Below are 20,348 nucleotides of genomic sequence, written 5' to 3'. Positions count from 1 at the left end.
CTTGACTATTTGTGGAGTACTTTATGTTATATAGTTTTGGAGGGGTGTGGGGGGTTTGCCCAACCTGGGTGCTGAGATGCAAGCAACAGCTGGCACCAAAGTGCATGACTAAATGCGGAGCATCAGTCAAAGTGAGTCTTGACAACACAGAGCATGGAGAATTAGTAGTAGTACTGGTATATGGGTATTTATTATTTGTTATAGACTCTGATTGCAATGCCAATAACATAACTTGCTTGCAAGCTCTGCAAGCAAGATGTCAACCAGAACTGCCACCGTTGGGTTCCACATTTGGAGGCAAATATCTTGTAAAGGATTGAGTGTCAGACTTTTCTTTATTCTTTGCCAATAAATATCATTAGAATGTCTGATCACCATGGTACACTGACTTAAATACACGATAGAATTAGCAGAGTACACAGTGTGACTTCCTGTAGTGCCTGGAAGTAGACTTTAGGCTGATTTTGGGGAGGCTATATCTTGCAAAGGGTCACATTTACAGGTATGGTTCCTTTGACTTTTTTGCACCTATGAACATTCTACAGCTCTGTTAAGGTCCCAACAATGTCATTCACATCTGCAAACTTACCATATATTCAACTGTTCCAGTTAAATTTTCATCTTGTGAAAATGAATGTAAAAAGAGAGTGGTTAACCAACCATGCATGTACAGTACATTCAGCTAGATAAATAACTGTCATCATTAGAGACACAAGCAAGCACATACAGAATGAATACTTGCAGATAAGTTTGTGATGGCTCTTCATTTGTCTTAGAATGCAAAATAAATGGTGATCCTTCTAAGACAGACTTGTCTTTGATTTGGTTAATAATAATCCCGCCATCAGACGGAAAAATTCAATCAAGACAATTTATTAATTAAAATTTCACTTACTTTACCACTTTAAAAATAATTGTAAGAGTCAAGACTCCTATAAATAAGCATTTCTTGGTAATTACAGGCTTTACTTTTAATAAAATATTCATATATAAGAGATATTCCAAAAGTGGCTATTCACTCATCATTATTCCAAGATTTTATAGTAATAATTTGTGAAAACGACTGTTTATCTGAAAATAAATTAGAAAATACAAGTTTGTAGAAGAAACTGTGCAAAAATCCAAAAATTTTGCATTAGACTTAATTTTATTCTGTGAATATATTTGACTATGAATTAAACAATGATGTAAATATTTCCTGATAGATAATAACAATGGCTTATTAAATTACATAATCCAATTTTGCCAGTTATTTTCTAGAAACAAAAAATTAAAAAAATTAGAAAATATAATTTAAGTTTTCTTAATTTTACTTTAAAATTTTATCAGTTTTAAAAGATATTTCGCCATGATGCATGTAGCATGCTTTTTTTTCTTCACATTAGAAAAAATTTAAACTTATGTAAAAACAATCAAAAACTCTCTCTTTATAATTTAAAAACAAACACAATTACTAACAAAATGGACTTATAAAGAAATTTCTATTAGTCATTTCAAAATCAACTGTACTTGCTGTTCTGTACTTCTGCAGTATCTTAATGGAAACGTGATGCTGGCACCACAGTACAGGAAAATACATGAACTTTTTCTGGAAACTCTCTGGAAAGCCTCCAGAGAGAAAGAATATATCTATTCCCAAGACTGGAACACTATCTGTGGTGTGGCAAATGTTTTAAGATGACCTTCTTGTTGAATTCTAACTAGTGACTGATTATACTATTATAGGAGACATTATTGTATAATGCATCGTAACCAGTTTGGGTTTTAATTTTGATTTTCAAGCTGAAATCATAGAATGAAACCTGTTTCTTCCATAATTTAAAATTCCAAAAGCATTGTAGATTGAAGATTCATTCCATTTTAAAATGATAGAAAGTTCTATGTTGACCTGAAGCAAACTTGTAAATTAAGCCAAAAATGTTCATCAGATAACCAAACATTTTCTGGGAAACTGCTCTGATTGTTACAGTTAAGTACTGAAATATGTTCCAGCTTTTGATAGTCACTCACATTTTGCAAATTTATCAACACTTTTAAGGGAAGCAACATAACCACAAAAAGCTACGATGCACAAAAATGTCCATTTTTATTTGTTTGTACTGTACATATGTTCTGAAGTGTTTGCAATAACATATTAAAAATTATGCACCATCCTCCTATCCTCCTATCACCTTGACAGATATTAGCAACTGATTAAAGGGCATATCCAGCCAGAATTAAGTTGGATAGATTCAATTTAATGCTTGGGCAGTCTGCTAAGGAGGTACTGTACCTCCTGGGAGGACTTTCTATAGAAAACTGGCCTCTATTTAAGCATTAGACTTGTGAAGAAAACCCAGTAAATTCCACATGACCAGCCCATTGGTCAGGTGAAAACCAAATGCAAACTACAATTCTTCAGTGATTTTATCCACTTGGTCACTGATGGACTCTAAGAGTTGATATTCATAATGAAAGAATAATGTAGCAATACATGTTATGTTCCACTACCACTTCTTTTTATATTCATTTTTAAATTTGAATATGTATTAAACTGGATACTAGAAACAGCTCAGCTGTTTGTATAAAGCTTTCTGTGATACTCTGTGCCTCCATATGTATATAAAATCATTATTCATGGATCTGATGATGATCAAAGTTTCATTACTCCCCATAGAGATGCTGAGCAAAAATGCCAGGAGGCAAGGAACAAAGATTTCCAAAGATTTTCGGGAAAGATATAGAAAAGTTAGCAGACAAGGAACTAATATAAAGCTTCACTAGCTATTTATCTCATTAGATCTAGTCATTTCATCTAGATAACTAAAATCAAGTGCATAATATAAACTGAAAAAATAAAATTCTCCTATGGCTTGAAGTACCTTCAATTAGTTATGAAAGCAGTAAAGAATCTAATGACAGTGATAAAGATATTGATATGTCAGTATCTCATCAATGGCAGAAACTAAGATGAGTAATGATTTTTATGGTTTCCTTTATAATTATGATTTTGTAAACTTTCAACTGCTGTTTTTTTATTATTTTTGTTTTACTTCTTCAATACAATTTGAATTAAATTTCTTATTCTTTTAACATATGTAAATACATTTTCTCTAATGAAATAACAGGTTTTTACTAGTGTCATGTATTAAAAGCAAATGACAATAAACCTGTTTCCTGTATTTGCTTCATGCCTGGTTGTTGTTTCACAGTTTCATTAATGGCCATGATCATCCGCAGTAATACTAGACTTATTAAACCAAGATAAAAATTATTTCTTGATTAGGAAATCAACATTTATTTTTTCATTTTATATAACTGATGAGGGACAAAATGGTCTGAAATATATTGCCTGTATAAAATGAATCAACAAATGTTGATTTCCTAATCAAGTGATAATTTCTATCCTGGTGTAATAAGTCTGGTATTACTGCAGATGATGATGGCCATTAATGAAACTGTGAAACAATAAACCTCACAAACTGTTTCATACACAAGCTACTGGCGCTTATAATGCCTCCAAAATATGTCAAAATTTCTAATTAACACATCTGAAGTTTCATATCCAAAGAAACTATAAAAATTCAATTAATTCAGGTTTTGTCCAGCCTGAACAGCACTTAAAACACTATATACTGGTCAGATGGCTTAGGTACTTAAAGCATCACGATGCAGCTCTGGAGTTCCAGGATCAAATCCACACATGTCTAACCCCAAAAACTCCAGGAATTTTTGGGGATGGTCTGGCTGTCTGGATATGTCAGGCCCTGTTCCTCACCACCTGCATGTCCATTGTGGGCTTGATAAAAAGAAGGCCCTCTTAGTTCTCACATGACAGAAATAATAATAAAAAGTTTAATCATTATTAAAATCTTTATATATATATCTCAGTTAAATGTCTTTTAAACCATCCTGTAAATAAAATTATTATTAAAAATGAAAACTGCAATAAAAATAAAATACTTATGAAAAACTGAAGGATAACTTTGATGTAGACTACTGTCTGAATTTTGTTGGAAATAATTAGTATATACATTATACAGTTGACTGATCAAGTCTAAACTTTACTAAGTCAAATCTTTCACAAAGGCAAATTTTATTTTTGTTCCAATGTCACTCTTATAAATGCAATGTATTTTGTATGTCTAACTCAAAGTGATTTTGAGAACACACTCCACTAACTTGAAATCTAGAATATAGTGAATTTATTTCATACGTAATTTCCTATACAGTTGTTGTGTTTTCAACAGGACAATAATAACAATAACAGTCAAAGCTGGAACTTCCACAGTATATAAAGCCACTAAACACATCCTACACACTTTTCCAGCAATTAAATTAAAACAAACATTTCTGGCCTTTGTCAAGTTTTCAAATAGAAATTCTATTTTTGTAATAAAGTACTCTTTGGCATAAATTATTTTTTTAAATCATAAAAATAGGTTTTTGGATTATCCAATATAACAAAATTCTTAATTGTATTCTATTATATTTCATTTTTAGTTTTACATTTAAATGTATTTTATTTTTGTTATTTCTTGATATATTGGATAATCAAAAAACTTGCAATGATTTAAAAACAATTTACATCAAAGAATATTTTATTCCAAAAATAGAATCTCTATTTAAAAATATGATAAAAGCTTATCAATCAGGCTGAAAATGTTTGTTTTATTTAAATTTAGTTTCTGGAAAGTGTGTAAAATGTATCTAGTATCTTTATATAGAAGACACTACAAAAAATATATTTCATTACATGTATTTGAAGTAATTTGAAGATAAATTTATATTTTAATGCCTCTAAAGAAGCATTAGTTTAGTTCTGTGTTTAAGGACTTTATTCTTAAATGCATATTAGCCAAATCAAATCTTACAGCTAGCAATCTCTCAAAATAATTTTGAAAATTTTAAAAAAATTTTTAAATGTAACAATTTCAAAACATGATGAAATATCTGCATTTACTTCCTGATTTATTAGCTGATCAGATCAATGCATTCATCTACATAACTTTTAGAATTAAATACTTACAAAAGTTTGATTATGAAGTTTGTACAGACAGTAAAAATAAGTGAATGGTGATAAATCAACATATTAGACAATTGTTGTTCTGAAGTAAACAGAAATGACAAGCAATGAGCAAAAACCAGACTTCATTGACAATAGAAACAATGTCCCATTTTACAATTCTTTGAAGTAATTTTTCTGTATCTTTGATAATTAAAAGAGAACTCCACTGATTTATTAGATACCTTGCGGCCTCTTACCATAACGAAAGATGAATGCATCACCGTCATTGACTTTGTATCATTATATCCCTCAATCAAAATATAACCATGCTTCTGTGCAATTAGGGATCTATTACTAAGCTACTCCGGGGTGACTGCACACATTTTATGTTACACATCCTTTTTCTGCTTTACAGTGGCGTGCCATCACATTTGATGCTAGGGAAGCTGTGTTTCTGTAAGAAGTTGACATCCAGGGGCAATCAGTCAATTGCACGTCAGTGATGGTCTAGAGCAGGCATGGTCAGATCTGGCCCATCTAATGAATTTATGTGGCTCGCGATCAATCTTTCAAAATAGCTTGATGAAAAATTCTGATGCCTATAATAAAAAGTCAACAACTCACCATGCATTTAGAGTTAACCCTCTTAAGTACAGCGTAGTGTGTTGATAAAGCATGATAATGTGCAAATGTATCTGTAATCTCTATCTACAATTCAGTCTCTACGGGGTGACACCATAATGAGATCTCGCACCACCTCAAAATCTTCCTGGGGCAACCTCTGCTTCGGCCCATGGAAAAAGTTCTTTTTCTAATCTGGCCCGGGGGCAAAAACTGTTGGTCACCCCTGGTCTAGAGTCCATTCGTATCATTTATTCGATAAGCCAGTAAAAACCGTAGATTTCTCTAAATGCATTTTTAATATCACAATTACATTCCGAATCACTAACCACTATATAAGGGCTACAATTAAAAATAAAATAATAAAAACTTACTCAGTGAAATAAAATGTGTGGTGGATGTACCGGTATATACCTAGTACAAAATATTCTTCAATTGTATGAATATACTTTTAAACAAAATTATAATTAAATATAGCTTTGTAAAGAAACGTACATAAAANCCACTAATATGATTACAAATTAAATTAAAATATTTACAAATTTTAACTAATAAATATTTAACATACTTTTTTAGTCACGTTTTTAACTACATGCTTTTTATATTGTTCATATATTTATAACTTGTTTCACTGTTCATAAGAATTTTGGTGAAATTACAACATGCTTATTACTTATTAAGTGCAATTAAATGGAGACGAGAAATAATATCAGCATGTTTTGAAATGATACTGAACAGAATGGTACTGATGACTAAACAGGTTTAAAAGTTTTTCTATTTTAACATATTTACATTAACATGACTACTAGTTCTATGATTAAAATAAATGAATGTAACACCAAAATTTTCCAATAATCTGTTTACATAAACTTTAAATAATATTAATAAAAATTATGTAGACTTTCTTAAAATAAAACACTAAACAAATATTAAAAAATAAGATATATAACAAAATATACAAAAATAATAATATACCACCATATTGTCCCATCTGTGGTGAACTAAGAGAAATAAATGTATTTACATTATGATTGTCCAATGTTGAAATAATTCCTCTTGCAATTAAACCACCTAGAAAATAAAAAGTTTATAAATATAACAAGAATTTCAGAAATAAAAATTAGAAATACAGTAAATCCCCCTATAACACGGTAAATAATTCCATGTTATATGAATTCCATGTTGTACGAGTCACTTAGATTTTACAAATATGTGAGCCATTCACAGCCCGGCACATGCATTTGTAAAATCTAAGTGACTCGTACAACATGGAATTCATATAACACGGAATTCTCTACCGTGTTATAGGGGGGTCTACGGTACTTCAGTTTAACAAAATTAACAAAAATGAGCTAAATTAACAAATTTTTTAAACAAAGATGCAATCTCTGAATTCTAACTTGTGTCTTTCTTTCTTTTTGTTATCAGTTCATTTAACTTTTTGATGAATACTTGTGAATACTTTGTAAATACATGTGATACATGTGGTGAGTTCTATAGACCAAGCCCATATATATATACACATATTCTTCGTCTCATTGAAGTGTGCTTATTTATTTATGGATAAACATGAAACTTGACAGGTCTATAAAATTTTTTCCACATGGTTTTGTAAGTTTTGTGAGATTTAGCATAGAATTTTATAGCATAAAGACAAACATGACAAGCAATCACCATTCACACTTGCTGTCTCCTACTGAATTTTTGGAGTTATTCAACACAATCAAATCAGAAGAAAATAATATTAAGTTAATTAAAAAGTATGAATTGACAAGATATATTTTTTGTAAATGTTACATTTTTAAATAAAAGCAGAATAAATTTAATTACAAAATGAAAACCAATTTCATTCATTTACATAACTGAAATTTAACCTGTAAATTACTGAAATTTCTTTATTTACACTAATAACATTACAATAGAGTCCCAGAAACTCAACTCTCAATAACTCAACATTCCATAAAACTTGTCGTGTTATTAAAAAACAAAAGATGATAATAATAGTTTTACTATGCTCCACTGGAGAATAACATTACATCTTAACCTCCATAACACACACATAAAAACAATATAATACATCAGGTGAAGAATTTTTCAAGGAGATTACTTGAGTCTTTGGTTCTGTCTTGTACTTAACCCTTTATCTAATACACTGAACAGATCACAATATGGCTACAATATCAGACACAACAAAACAACACTGTTTACATTATCACACCTCATCTAAGTACATGGATGATATCAAACTTTATGCATCCATACAGAATCAGCTGCATCATCTCTTACAAACTATACACATGTATTCAAATGACATACAAATGGAGTTTGGTCTAGATAAATGCAAAACACTACACATTGAAAAAGAAATTCTGATGAAAGGAGACTCTGTACTCACAAGTGGAGATACTATTGAATCCATGGAAGAAGAGTTTTACAAATATTTAAGATTCCAATAGGCCGAACTTACAGAACATGCACAGATAAAACAAAGATTAATACTCAAATACCAGAACAGATTACATGCAATATTGAGAATATGCCTAAATGCAAAATATACTATTAAAGCTATTAATACATATGTTGTCCTTATACTCACTTACTCTTTTGGAGTTACACACTAGACAGGCAGAGATCTCAAGCAACTCCAAAAGAAAACAAAAACAACACTAAGCGTAATCAGTATCAACCAAAATCATCTGAAGACAGACTAACTTCCTCATAAAGAAGATGGACATAGCCTGACTAATATAGTTAATCTTCACTACAAACAAATTCTGACACCGCAGAAGATTTTCCACAAAAACAAGAAACATCAAGATTACATAAAGCTATAACTCTAAAGGTATATGGTTATTGTCTACCAGAGTTACACTCTGAGTACCTGGACATAGCTCAACACATAAATAAGAGACACCGTTAAGCAGTCATGGGCCCAAAAAAGGCAGTTCATGGCAAGCATGCCTATGATCTAGCTCGGGACAATGTTGACAAAACTGCATCAAACTACTGGCTAACTAGGGGCTGTCTGTCTGGAGAGCCAGAGGGGTTTATGGTTGCCATGCAAGCTCTTAGCACAAACAGATTATTTGCATGAGCATAATCAAATAGCAAATATAATAAATACACCAAGAGCTTGCACACAAACAACAGATTATTAAAAACCCAGGTACCATACTACAAATATACTCCACAAGCAGTATTAAAAAATAACACACACAGAATATAGCACAACAGAGTTATAATCACAAATAAAACAATTCATCACAATAGACCTGACATCATTCTTTGACAAATACAGTAAGATTGCTGATATAATAGACATCTCTGTTCCAAACACTCATAACATAAAAATGCTTACACTGAAAAAATCAACAAGTACACTCCGCTTGCTCAAGAAGTAAGATATTTATAGAGGATGGATAAGGTATTTATTGTACTGGTTGTCCTCTCTTCTGCTGGTGTTGTACCACATACACTACACAAAGTCTAGAAACATTAAATCTTAATAAAAACATATATATATGGCACTACAGAAAGCTGCAATGTTGACACATATATCAATAACACAGAAGCTTAATGTAATACTTGTTTGGGTAGCTATGCCTTGACTTTAGTCTGACATAGTACTTGGCACCAATATCAGCTGAGCATGACATTCACAACTTAATAATACAAACTCTAATTTTTACCACTATAACTTAACACTAGGATCAAATAAGTTATTGCTCTTCACTAGGAACATTTCATAATAGCATCAATTCCACATGTAACAAAGAATATAACCCATTTTCCAAGGTTCCACTGCAAAGCACTATGATAGATGTCAATAACTCAAAAGTCACTGAATAGCAAATATGTTTTTAAATTAAAATTTAACTACAAATAGAAATAGTCACTATTGGTATGTTGTTAATACATACATGAATTTATACATATAATACCTTTGCAAAAATTCCACTATTTAGACTAGCATCATCACTATGTTTAAAACTCATCACCTTCTCAGTCCACATTAAGTTGAATTTGTACTTAAGTTGTGTAATTCAACACAGAAAATTTAGATTAGTTTTGAAAACATCACACTTCATTCTATAAATAATAATAATAATATAAAGATTTAATATATTTGGAATTATTATATTTTAATTTGACAATTCTTTATTCACTTAAAAAATGCAAGAACTTCATTAGTTCTTATAAACTATTATTTATATAAAACAATTACATTACATTACATTTTTCTTTCTGTATTAAACCTCATGTTTTCAAAAATATCATCATAAAAATGTATGTATGTATCTTGAATTATAATAAAAATTTTGAATTTATTAAAAATGAAAAAGGTTTTTTTGTAAATTGCTTAAATAAGAATTGTTTCTTGTTTCATAAGAAACAAATTTTTAATAGAAAGTAGATGTAAATAAAATATAATTCAGTTTGAATTACACTATAAAATAAAATTTCTACTAGTAATATATTTTGTAAATAAAACAAAGTGCTGACAAATTATCCAGATAAAATATTTATTGCTCAGAATTTTGCGGTGTTAGTTGGTACTCCAATATAACTTAAAAATTCATATTTAGATATTTATTGGAACCTATGGTAATTATAGGATGCATTTTAGCATAAAGTCCTCATCAACAGCTTTTGGCAACTAAAAGACAGATGTTAATGAAGGTGCTTGGCAATTCATATATTTTAAATTTCTGTAAATATTTCTAACAAGTTTTATATAAGAAGCAAAAAAGATTAAAACACTTAAAATAGCATGCATGAGATTTGTCTAAAATACTGTATTATTATAACCTATTTTGTTTTGAATAAAACAAAATTGTTTGTTTTCTTTGTTTTGAATAAAATTAATTCTTATCTGGGAGAAAAGTGACAAACATACAATAATATATATATTATTGTATGTTCACTGTATGTAAATAAAAACAGTTTAGATTTAAAACACAAGAAAATGGAACGTTTTCTTGCATTCTAAATCATTCAATTGAAAGTTCATAAACTAAAGGATGGTCATAAAATATGACTAAAAATGTTACTTATTAAAAGTTTTTGCTGCTCTAAACAGTTGAAAGTGACTTGAGATAGCATAAACATAAATTCCATACTTAAGTGCAAATCATTCCATCAAGCTATTGTAGATACATTTAAATCAATTTCTAAATATTTTGTTAAACTATTCAGAATAACTTGTTTCTCAACATATAATTATGTTATATTAATACAATTCCAGATTTTGACAAAAGTTTTTGTTAAAGATTAGATAATGATGTTTTGGATCACTGAATCAGCTATTTATTTATTATTCAGATTTAATACTGTGCCATATTTACATCTACATTACGACTTAAAAGTATGAATGCTTTGAAATGACTTAAAATTTTCAATCTTCAAACTGTTTTGAGAAATGAAATGTACTGAATGTATATTTAAGACTAAACTTCCAATCTTTGGAATTTTTCAAGTTCAGCTCACATTTTGAAAACATTAAAAAATCCAAATTATCTAATCTTTAGAGATTTTATTTAATATATATCCCCCTGAAGATGAGCTGAAAAGCTTAAAAACACTGATGGAAATTTACAGAATGGTTACAATCACTCACAATAAACAAGTCATGGCTTTAGCCTGTTATGCCACAGAACGCAGGGTGATAGCAAATCTAGGAGAAGCTAAATTAATTTAAAGTCTTTAATGAAAAACATATGAAGAGAACAGAAATCCTGGAAATTTATCCACAAATTTCCAGAATGTGTTTTTGAATTCTGCCACACAAGGGTATATGTCTTGGCAGCCATTAAGATACTGACAGAAAGTAATAAGGGCCACACACAGTGATATAACCTGTTTAGAGAAATTGAAAGAAGATATAAAGAATGAAGAAGCTAGGGGGAAGGGGAAATAAAATGAGATAGGAAAGAGGGAAAGGGAGTAACTGTAGGACCCATGGGGCATCAGCAACATATTTACTAAAAATGTAGACAAAGTACAAGGTTACAAAAATAAAATAGTATAAGGTTATTATAAAATATGTACAATGACATTACCATGAGGAANTTGGGGAAGAAGTAGAAAGACAAATTTTTATGACAATGGATACATAAATTGTAAATTTAAGGAAAATAAATTCTAGAGCTTTTTCTGTACCTCATGCATCTCTCTCATTCATTAAATTTAGTTGTAAATGATGCTATCAAAGTAATGGTTAATTTTTTAGCATTATACAAGAATTGTACACGTTTTTTCTACATCCCTTTAGAGATGGGGTATACGAAATCATAATATCACTGGTTTAACATTGAAATCCGCGAGTAATATAAAATTGGAGAGCGGAATAAAAATATCAAATATTTTAATGGATTTTTTAAACTACTGTCAACTATACAGAACTATCATAAAAACATACCAGTAAATTCTTATCGGTTGGGTTAAGTTATAAATCTACTCGTGATTCACGTAATCGGGCAAGGGCTGCCAAATATCTAGCGGGCAGGCGTCTAACAGTCCAGAACCAGTCCTGGATAGAATTGGATGCAGTATACGTGTAGCATCCACCCAAGGTCCCTAGGCTTTCACCAGCTAAACCGGGTGAGGTTGGTGCTCTGTAAAGCACAAATGCAAATCTGGCTTTTTGGATGCTGACAATACAGTGCTTCCACTCCGCCACTAACATTCGAATATACAATAGCAATCTCATCTTTTTTTTTCATGTGTAGTATAGAAATTTGTAATAAGTTACATAATGCAGTTATAATAAAATATTGTGCAATTATTTTCATATAATTAAAATTAATATGTATTTATTTTTTAGAAAATACAAGAGAAGCGGCACATCCACCGCTTCCAATGATGGCACGCCACTGCTGCTTTAACAACAATACTTACAAAAATATGGTGTACCTATGGGCAGCCCCCTCTCGGGATTTATGTGACTTGGTGATCAGGCAGCTTGAAGAAAAAGTCATACTGCTATTCATTTCCAATATCCTCATATACAAGAGGTATGGTGATGACATCTTTATTCTATGGAAAGCGGAACCAAACATAAACCATTTCATAAATGCAATGAATGACAACCCATATGGCCTCACCATCAAATTGAATCAGAAGAGCAACACAGCCATACATTTTCTGGACATCATTACAAATCATGCTATAGGCCACTGTTCATCCCTGCCAACTCTGCAGACCCTTTCTCCTATAAGATCGCTGCCTTCCGTGCCCTAACAAAAAGGACTTTCACACACCACACCAGATTTGAAGACACCAAAGCGGAATTGAAACGCATTCAGAACATTGTCATACAGCACGGATATAATAGAAACCTGATTTACAACCTTTCCTGTACTTACTCTACACAAATTGCCACACATGACACTTCTAACACACATGTAGCGACTCACGGAACACACAACCTAAATACCACACAGTCTCATGCAGTGGTAGAGCACCACCACCACCTCAACTCCATTTACAGAGAGATTGCCTTCCGTACCAACAAAAAGATTGCCTACAAGAGGCCCAGCACTGTATATGGGTTACTCTGCAGCGACAAGGACAAGACTGATAAAAAGAAAGCACTAGGTGTATACATGGTTCCTCTCTGGGACAACAGGTTTCAAAGGGAGTTAGTTTATATTAGGTCCACAAAACGCTCTTTTAATAAAAGATTGCAGGAACACAAATACAATATTGATAATAAAAGGCACATCACCACCCTATCCACCTATGCCACTGACCCCGGCATAAGAGCTGACCTCCATGAGGCCAAACTAATCAAGCTGTCTCATTGTGTTGAACACCTTCAAAACCTGGAGGCACTTGAAATTTACAAAGTCAGATTACATATCAATTGTATTAACTCTAAAGATGCCATCAATGTGTCTCACGCTTGGAAGTACTGCTATGAAGCAATAGGCAACTCCCACACCAGCAGTTGAAACCACATCCCCACCCTCATTTGGTTTATTTATATGTATTTGTATCACAGTTTATGTTACTTATACCGTTCCATCGCCATGGTAACGCACATGTGTAACTGTTTATACACATGCCTGGAGTGTTCCATTCTTTTAAAATCTGTTTGTACTGTTCCATGTTTTTGAAAATAATTTTGTAATTTTTTGTTCTTCGCATTCACTTGTTCGAATCTCACTGGTTTTTTAAACCTGAAGACCGAAAGTATGGTCAAAAGTGTTTGTTTTCTATTAAATATTAAGTACTAAACTTTTAAGGTTTATGAGTGTTAATTGATAATTAAAAGGTTAATGATTGTCTGACCTCCAAAAATTTGATCAAGGTTAGTGATGATTTATCATTGTTGTTTTAATACATAATTATTATTTATGAAAAGTTATTGGAACCAAAACCTTCTGGAATATTCTAATTGGTAATTGATAATGTAATACTTTATTAATTATAAAATATAAAAGGCTATGGAAAAATGTTTTTTTCATCTTTGTTACTTGATATTATTATTTAAATGGTTCTTAGAAATGGTTAAATTTCTAACAAATCATTTCTATAATATTGCCACATTAAAATAAAACAGCAACAATAATTCCAAAAACTTGCTTTCACATCTGGATAAAAAAACATTATATTTTTAATACTTTTATATTTTATTATTACTTATATTATTACATTTAACTGAGACAAACTTTTTTGTAAGATGTAATATATTATTAATAAAATTTCATGTTTTTATAAAATAATAAAACATTTAATATATTAGATTTTATCTAGTTTCCAGAAGAAATTAAGCAATATTTTTTTTGTCATTTTGTAAAATTGGAAAGCTTTTGTTGGCTTTGATCCAAAACTGAAAATTAGTCAGATTTATAAGCTATCTATTTTCACTTAAAGCAGAAATATCAAAATATTTTAAGTGAAAATTATTTCATTCAAAAATGAACTCAACATTAATGAGAAAAATAACATTATGGAAAATTATCATAAATAAGTCTTTTGAGTATCATAACTACAGTGTATTATATATTAAAATTAAAAAATAAATTAACTAACCTTGAGAATATCCAATCATATGAATACCATCTGGATTTTCTTTCATTATTTTTGATACAGAATTTCCAAATTCATGGATTTGTTCCCATAATGGAGAAAGACTTTTCAGTCCGTCATAAAGGTTTATAACAGTAACATTTGTCCTTGAATGTTTCTATAAATAAGTAAATTTAAATTTCAAACTTCAATATTTTATTCAATCAGTTCAGATTATACACATTATTTATTTAAGTAGAGATAAATTTCTTATATACATATTATTTATTCAACAGTAATGACGTTTTAGCTATCATTTATAGATAAAAGATGGTAGTGTTTAATTTTAAATTATGTCTTCTTAACAGCCTTTTCTTTCTTTCTTCTTTTCACAAATGTTTAAATGATCATCATTAATAATGTTAATGTAAAAAAATTTTTTTACGAATTAATTTGAAAATGTAAAAATTATAAAATATTTTTAATACGAAATAGAATTTATATTACTCATTTTAATCATCATTTGTTATAAATCAATAAACTACTCCTGTACAAGCATATATTTTTTATTGTAATGTTTAATAATATTTTAAATAAATATGCTTATGAAATTGATAAACGATAATCAAGGTCAAATTAAATATAAAATTTTTTAATTATTACGAAGAAAAGACCATCAATAGAAAAATATTTGACTGTTTAACGTTATCAGTTATGCAAACTATTTCATAAATTTATTGCAACTCGAACATAATATCATCACAAAATATCTGTACGAAAAACAAAATATTTACATTCTATTAAAAATTAAAAAAAAAAAAAAACACATCAAAGTTATTAAAAACATTTAGTAACAAGCAAATAATATACATATATGTAAATATGATTAAAGCAAAATGTAAACAATAATATTTAAATGTAATGTAAATAATAATATGCTTAATCATATTTATTTCTTTTAAAATAAACCAAAAAACTCTGTAAATTTAAATAATAAAAAACCAAGCAAGTTTAGTTATCGGAAGACATTTCAGTTTATAATAAAAAGCAAATAAATAAACAAATATAATCAGATTTTCAAAAGAACATAATTTATATTTTACTTAATGTTTTCGGACCGGCATTTCTCTCCGAAAACGTTAAGTAAAACCCCGAAGCAACGTCGAGCAATTATTTCGTAAGAATTATTCGGGCATTTTCAAACACGTCGCTTCGCCTTCGAAGATTTAAATCAAACGCAAACAAAAATTCCAAGAGACGGACGGACGGACGAATTCGAAAACATTTTAACGTCTTTTCTAAATCCAATTTTAAATAAAAAAAGAAAAGACAAATAATAAAGCAATTGTTAACACGTCCAAATAGAAATGCAAATGACCTTTCTGTAAAAGATTAAATGTAAAATGTAATTTTACATAATAATTCATTCATACAAATATAAAATTTTATCAGTTAATAAAATTAATTAAATTTATTTTTAATTAATAACATGTCACAGCTTGTTATTTACAAATTATTTAATTACGTATCAGTTTACATGCTGGCAATTAAACATAATTAGAAAATAATGAACCATTTAAGAATGAAATCCTATGACGACTTTTCTATAAAATGTAATATTTAAAGAATGAACTCACCTTTGAAATATACGAAGCTAAATATTCTAAATTTTCCGGTTTGTCGAACAATCCGTGTATAATAACCACGGGTTTATAACAATAAACATTAACAAATATAACAAACAACCACGTAAAGGCCCAACGAATGTCATAACTGCGAACCATTTCTCACAGCAGACGATCTTGTCTATCGATTAGTTTACTACATTCTCGTCGCACGTGCATTCCACTTGATTTTTCTCTTCGCTTCTGTCATTGGTCGAAAATATGACATATTTTAAAAAATATTTTTTAAACCAATCAATCTGTTCGTTCTTTTTTTAAATAAATAATCCAATTTATTATTATTATTATTATTTTGATTTATTTATTTTATTTTATTTTTATTTTATGAAAATATTCCTGTTAAGAAGTAATTTTATCTTATCATATTTAAAGTTTAATAAACTTTATGCTACTTAAAGGATTTATCAGCTTTTTCTTGTTTTGATAAATTATCAGTTGGATCAATTTTGATTTTTATTAAAATTTATTTTGACTATAAGTCAATATGAAAGTAAATATTTAATTTAATCCCGTGTTTCGATAACCGTCATGGAGTTAGTTATATTTAATTCCGCTATACTACAGTGGCGTAGCGAACATAAATGGCGCCCGGGGCATGATAGACCCCCCTTTGCCCCTCCCTCGCTACGCTAGTGCTATCCTGAAAATATTCTTATATAGGCCTACAAGATATTTAGCCTTGAAGTAATCCTGTATTTAGCTCTACAGCCTTGAATGCATCCTATAGGCTGTTCTATAGTCCTGTAACTTTATACCTGTACACAATTTTACAGCGCTAAATCCAGTCTCGTGTTTCTATAACGTTTATTAAACTGAATAGCCTATAATGTTATCCTGTATTTAATTCTATCTGCAGCTATATAGCCCCGAATACAACAATACATACAGTAAGCCCGTGTTTTTATACATTACTTTCGATCACAAGATGTAATAATTTCCTAATATGACACTTCAAAGAAAGAAGCAATACATTTAGAACGTAAAAGATTATTTAGAAAATATTTATTCAATTATCTAGTATTTTTCACGATTGATGGTCAGATATAATCTTTTAAGATATTACAATAAAATGAATATTCACTGAAGTTGAAAACCGGTTTGACCTCCGTCCGTGTGAAAAAACTAGGAAGTTTCCAGATTAGAATTCATCGTTTATTTTAGTTTTGTGCTTTTTTTTTTTTTTATTCTTTCCGCCCTGTGGGCACTAAGATGGCCTCTTTTCAGCAGGCCCAATTTATGGATTGGGCCAGGCCCACAGTGGAGTGACCGGGTGGTGAGGAACTGGGCCCGATATATCAGAACGGACTACCCCCCGAAAAATTCCTGGGGATTTTACGACCGATCCTGATTGGAACCCGGGTCCTCCAAGCAGTAGGCTGCCACCTTACCTGCTCGGCCATCCGAGCACTTTAGTTCTGTACTATAATATCAATATACTGTATTATACATAACAATTATTATTAAATTTACTGTATTAATAATAATTCAATATACAAGAAAGTTTATTTCCCGAATGAATGAGGCCCCTCACTATTCGGCTGCCCTATAAAGACCCTTCCTCTCAGTATACATTGCTTCTCACTGTCAACAGAATTCCTTACAAAAGATTTTTAAAACAATACTCAGGTCTTCTGTAACTAAGGGCTATTTAATTTCTGTATCCAACTAGAAAAAATCTTTATTATTATTTTTTAAACTCTTTTCGCCCTGTGGGCACTTAGAGGGCCTCTTTTTGCAAAACCATTATGGATTCGGCCATGCCAACAATGGGGCAAACGGGTGGTGAGGGACGGGGCCGACATATCCGAACGGACCATCCCCTGAAAAATTTCTGGGGATTACTCGACCCTGGATCCCCCAAAGTGGTAGGCTGCCGCTTTGACCGCTCGGTCATTCGGCCGTAATGAAATATTTCAAAACTATTATACTGTAAAATTGTGTGTAAATAAAAATATATTTTGAAATCAATGTTTAAACTAAAATTAAGGGAATTTAAATTTTTTTTATACTCGTAATTATAATTTAAGTGAAATAAATGATTATCAAATAATTACAGAGTAATTTTTATATTAAAAACAAATTGTAAAAAAACTTCAAAAAGTAAATATTTTTAGCATTAATACCGTTGCATCATATTTTTTAATAACACGCGAGTCATTTTAATTACAGTATTTGTATTTGTCATCCGTTCTGGTTTTCCTTATTTATTATAATTCTTGTGTCGTGATAAATGTTTATTATCACAATAATATTCTTCTAACAGAAATAAACGTTGAGAGAAATTTAGAATAGAAGGAATATGGCGAACATGCAGGCACTGTATGTGGCCCATAGGTGCCTGTGTGCCACATGCAGCACATGCAGTGTGTTGCATGTGCAGGTGCCACATGCACATGGGCACATGCAGGCACTGTATTACTCGTGAGTTTATGAAGCTTTGTGGCCAACTCCGTCGAGCCCGTGCCCCCTTAACTACTCAACTATATGCGTGGGATTAAAAAATCTTTCTAATTTATATTTTAATTACTGCATTACATTTAATTTTACTTTCCCGGCTGTTATATATAATATAGGGAAAGTATGGCGATCGGTCAAAAAATGGCCCTCCAAGATTTTTGCATTTTTACATATGGAGTGGATGGCTTTGGATTGTATGTTAAGTTATGGCAACGCAACACTTGGGCGATCTGCCTAGGGGTAATGCCTTCCGGGAAGTCTTTTTAAAGGAAACTGGCCACTATTTAGGCGTTATAGACGTGGAGAAAACTCGGAAAACTCCACGTGGCCAGCCCGTCCGAGCGAGGCGCGAACCCACGACCGAACAGTGTTCAGGATACTAAGACCGCTTGGCCACTGGTGGGCCCCGGGAGGCTTTGGAACATCGAGAAATGCAAAAAAGTTTGGAGATTTTTTTCTATATGTATGGGTGTTAGTGTATGTGTGTTTGGGGCGCGATTTTATTTACCCACTTTGAAGCCTAATAACTCCTATGCCTTTCGTCGAAAATTTCTGAAATTTTGCAGAGAGGCTTTTTTGTATTAGGGTCATTGATTCATTAAATTTTAATGGTTAAGAGTCGACGGGGTGGGGAGATAGAGGTGTTCACATATCATATCTGGAGTGGGGTCAGATAATTATTTTACTTACTATTAGCATTTATATAAATTAAGCTTTTTGCCATTTTATAATAATTATAATAATATTAAAAAATTTTTATAATAAAATCTCAACAGATGGTGCCACACAATTTTAAATTCTTTTGCCAGAAAGTTACGCAACTCGTTGCTGGATATTTTCCATTTTATTTCGTGATTTGTAAATGAAGTCACAAACTGCAAAGGTTCATTTCCAAATGAAGTCAAAAATGTTATTAACTCGGGCAAATAAGTTATAAGTCCATATTAATTATACTTTAAAAATTTAAATATACTATTAACCCTTTTATTAAACCAATGGTGGTATGTTTATGAAAATAATTTTGTTGAGTAATCGTTAATATAATTCGCCAACCGAAGACAAAAGGTATAAATTGGATTTAGGTATTTTTTTTGCCTCCAGCTGGCGAATTATTTTGTTTTATAATATTACCAGAAGAATGTGTAACTTTTATTTTAGCTTTTTCTGTTTTAATAACTTTTAAAAGACATATTCTACCTTAACTCATATTTTTCACAGTCAATAGCGAGGTTGCGGCCGAAGTTTTCATCTCTAAAACGTGAACGTCGAACGTCGAGGCCGCTATCTTGTAAGCGGCGCTCGACGTTCGACGTTCACGTTTTAGAGATGAAAACTTCGGCCGCAACCTCTTTAATTGCAGGCCTACTTAAAATCAAATTATAGGAAATTTTAAACTGTATTTGGTACACAGCGCTGTAAATTCTCATCTGGAAATACATCTTTTAGTTAATTTCAGTTCACCGATAACCATAGCAGAGGCACCACTGATAGTTTTTGCATTTTGCATGTTTCCTTTCCTTTTCTCTGTTCATTCACATTAGGATTCATTTATTTTGCTTAAATATTTTTAATTATACGTAATAAAT

The 20,348-nt window shown here is 30.8% G+C and overlaps 1 protein-coding gene across 1 annotated transcript in view; it reads right to left on the bottom strand.

Moving 5' to 3' along the window:
• Positions 1-16,488, bottom strand: part of LOC111618206 (lysosomal thioesterase PPT2-A-like) — a 46,490-nt gene extending 30,002 nt beyond the window's left edge. The window contains exons 1-3 of the mRNA XM_023359689.1: positions 16,258-16,488; positions 14,645-14,798; positions 6,584-6,679 (exon numbers count right to left, since the gene is read on the bottom strand). Coding sequence (XP_023215457.1) covers positions 6,584-6,679; positions 14,645-14,798; positions 16,258-16,404 — 397 coding nt within the window. The 5' untranslated portion in view covers positions 16,405-16,488. The remainder of the gene's footprint in view (positions 1-6,583; positions 6,680-14,644; positions 14,799-16,257) is intronic.
• Positions 16,489-20,348: the final 3,860 nt, after the last annotated feature.

The sequence above is a fragment of the Centruroides sculpturatus genome, unplaced genomic scaffold (genome assembly GCF_000671375.1).
Source record: "Centruroides sculpturatus isolate CEXI.00-Female unplaced genomic scaffold, Cexi_2.0 scaffold124, whole genome shotgun sequence".
NCBI classification, from domain to species: Eukaryota; Metazoa; Arthropoda; class Arachnida; order Scorpiones; family Buthidae; genus Centruroides; species Centruroides sculpturatus.
The sequence above is the reverse complement of the archived record's forward strand: the minus strand, read 5'-3'. Positions and strand labels throughout refer to the sequence as shown.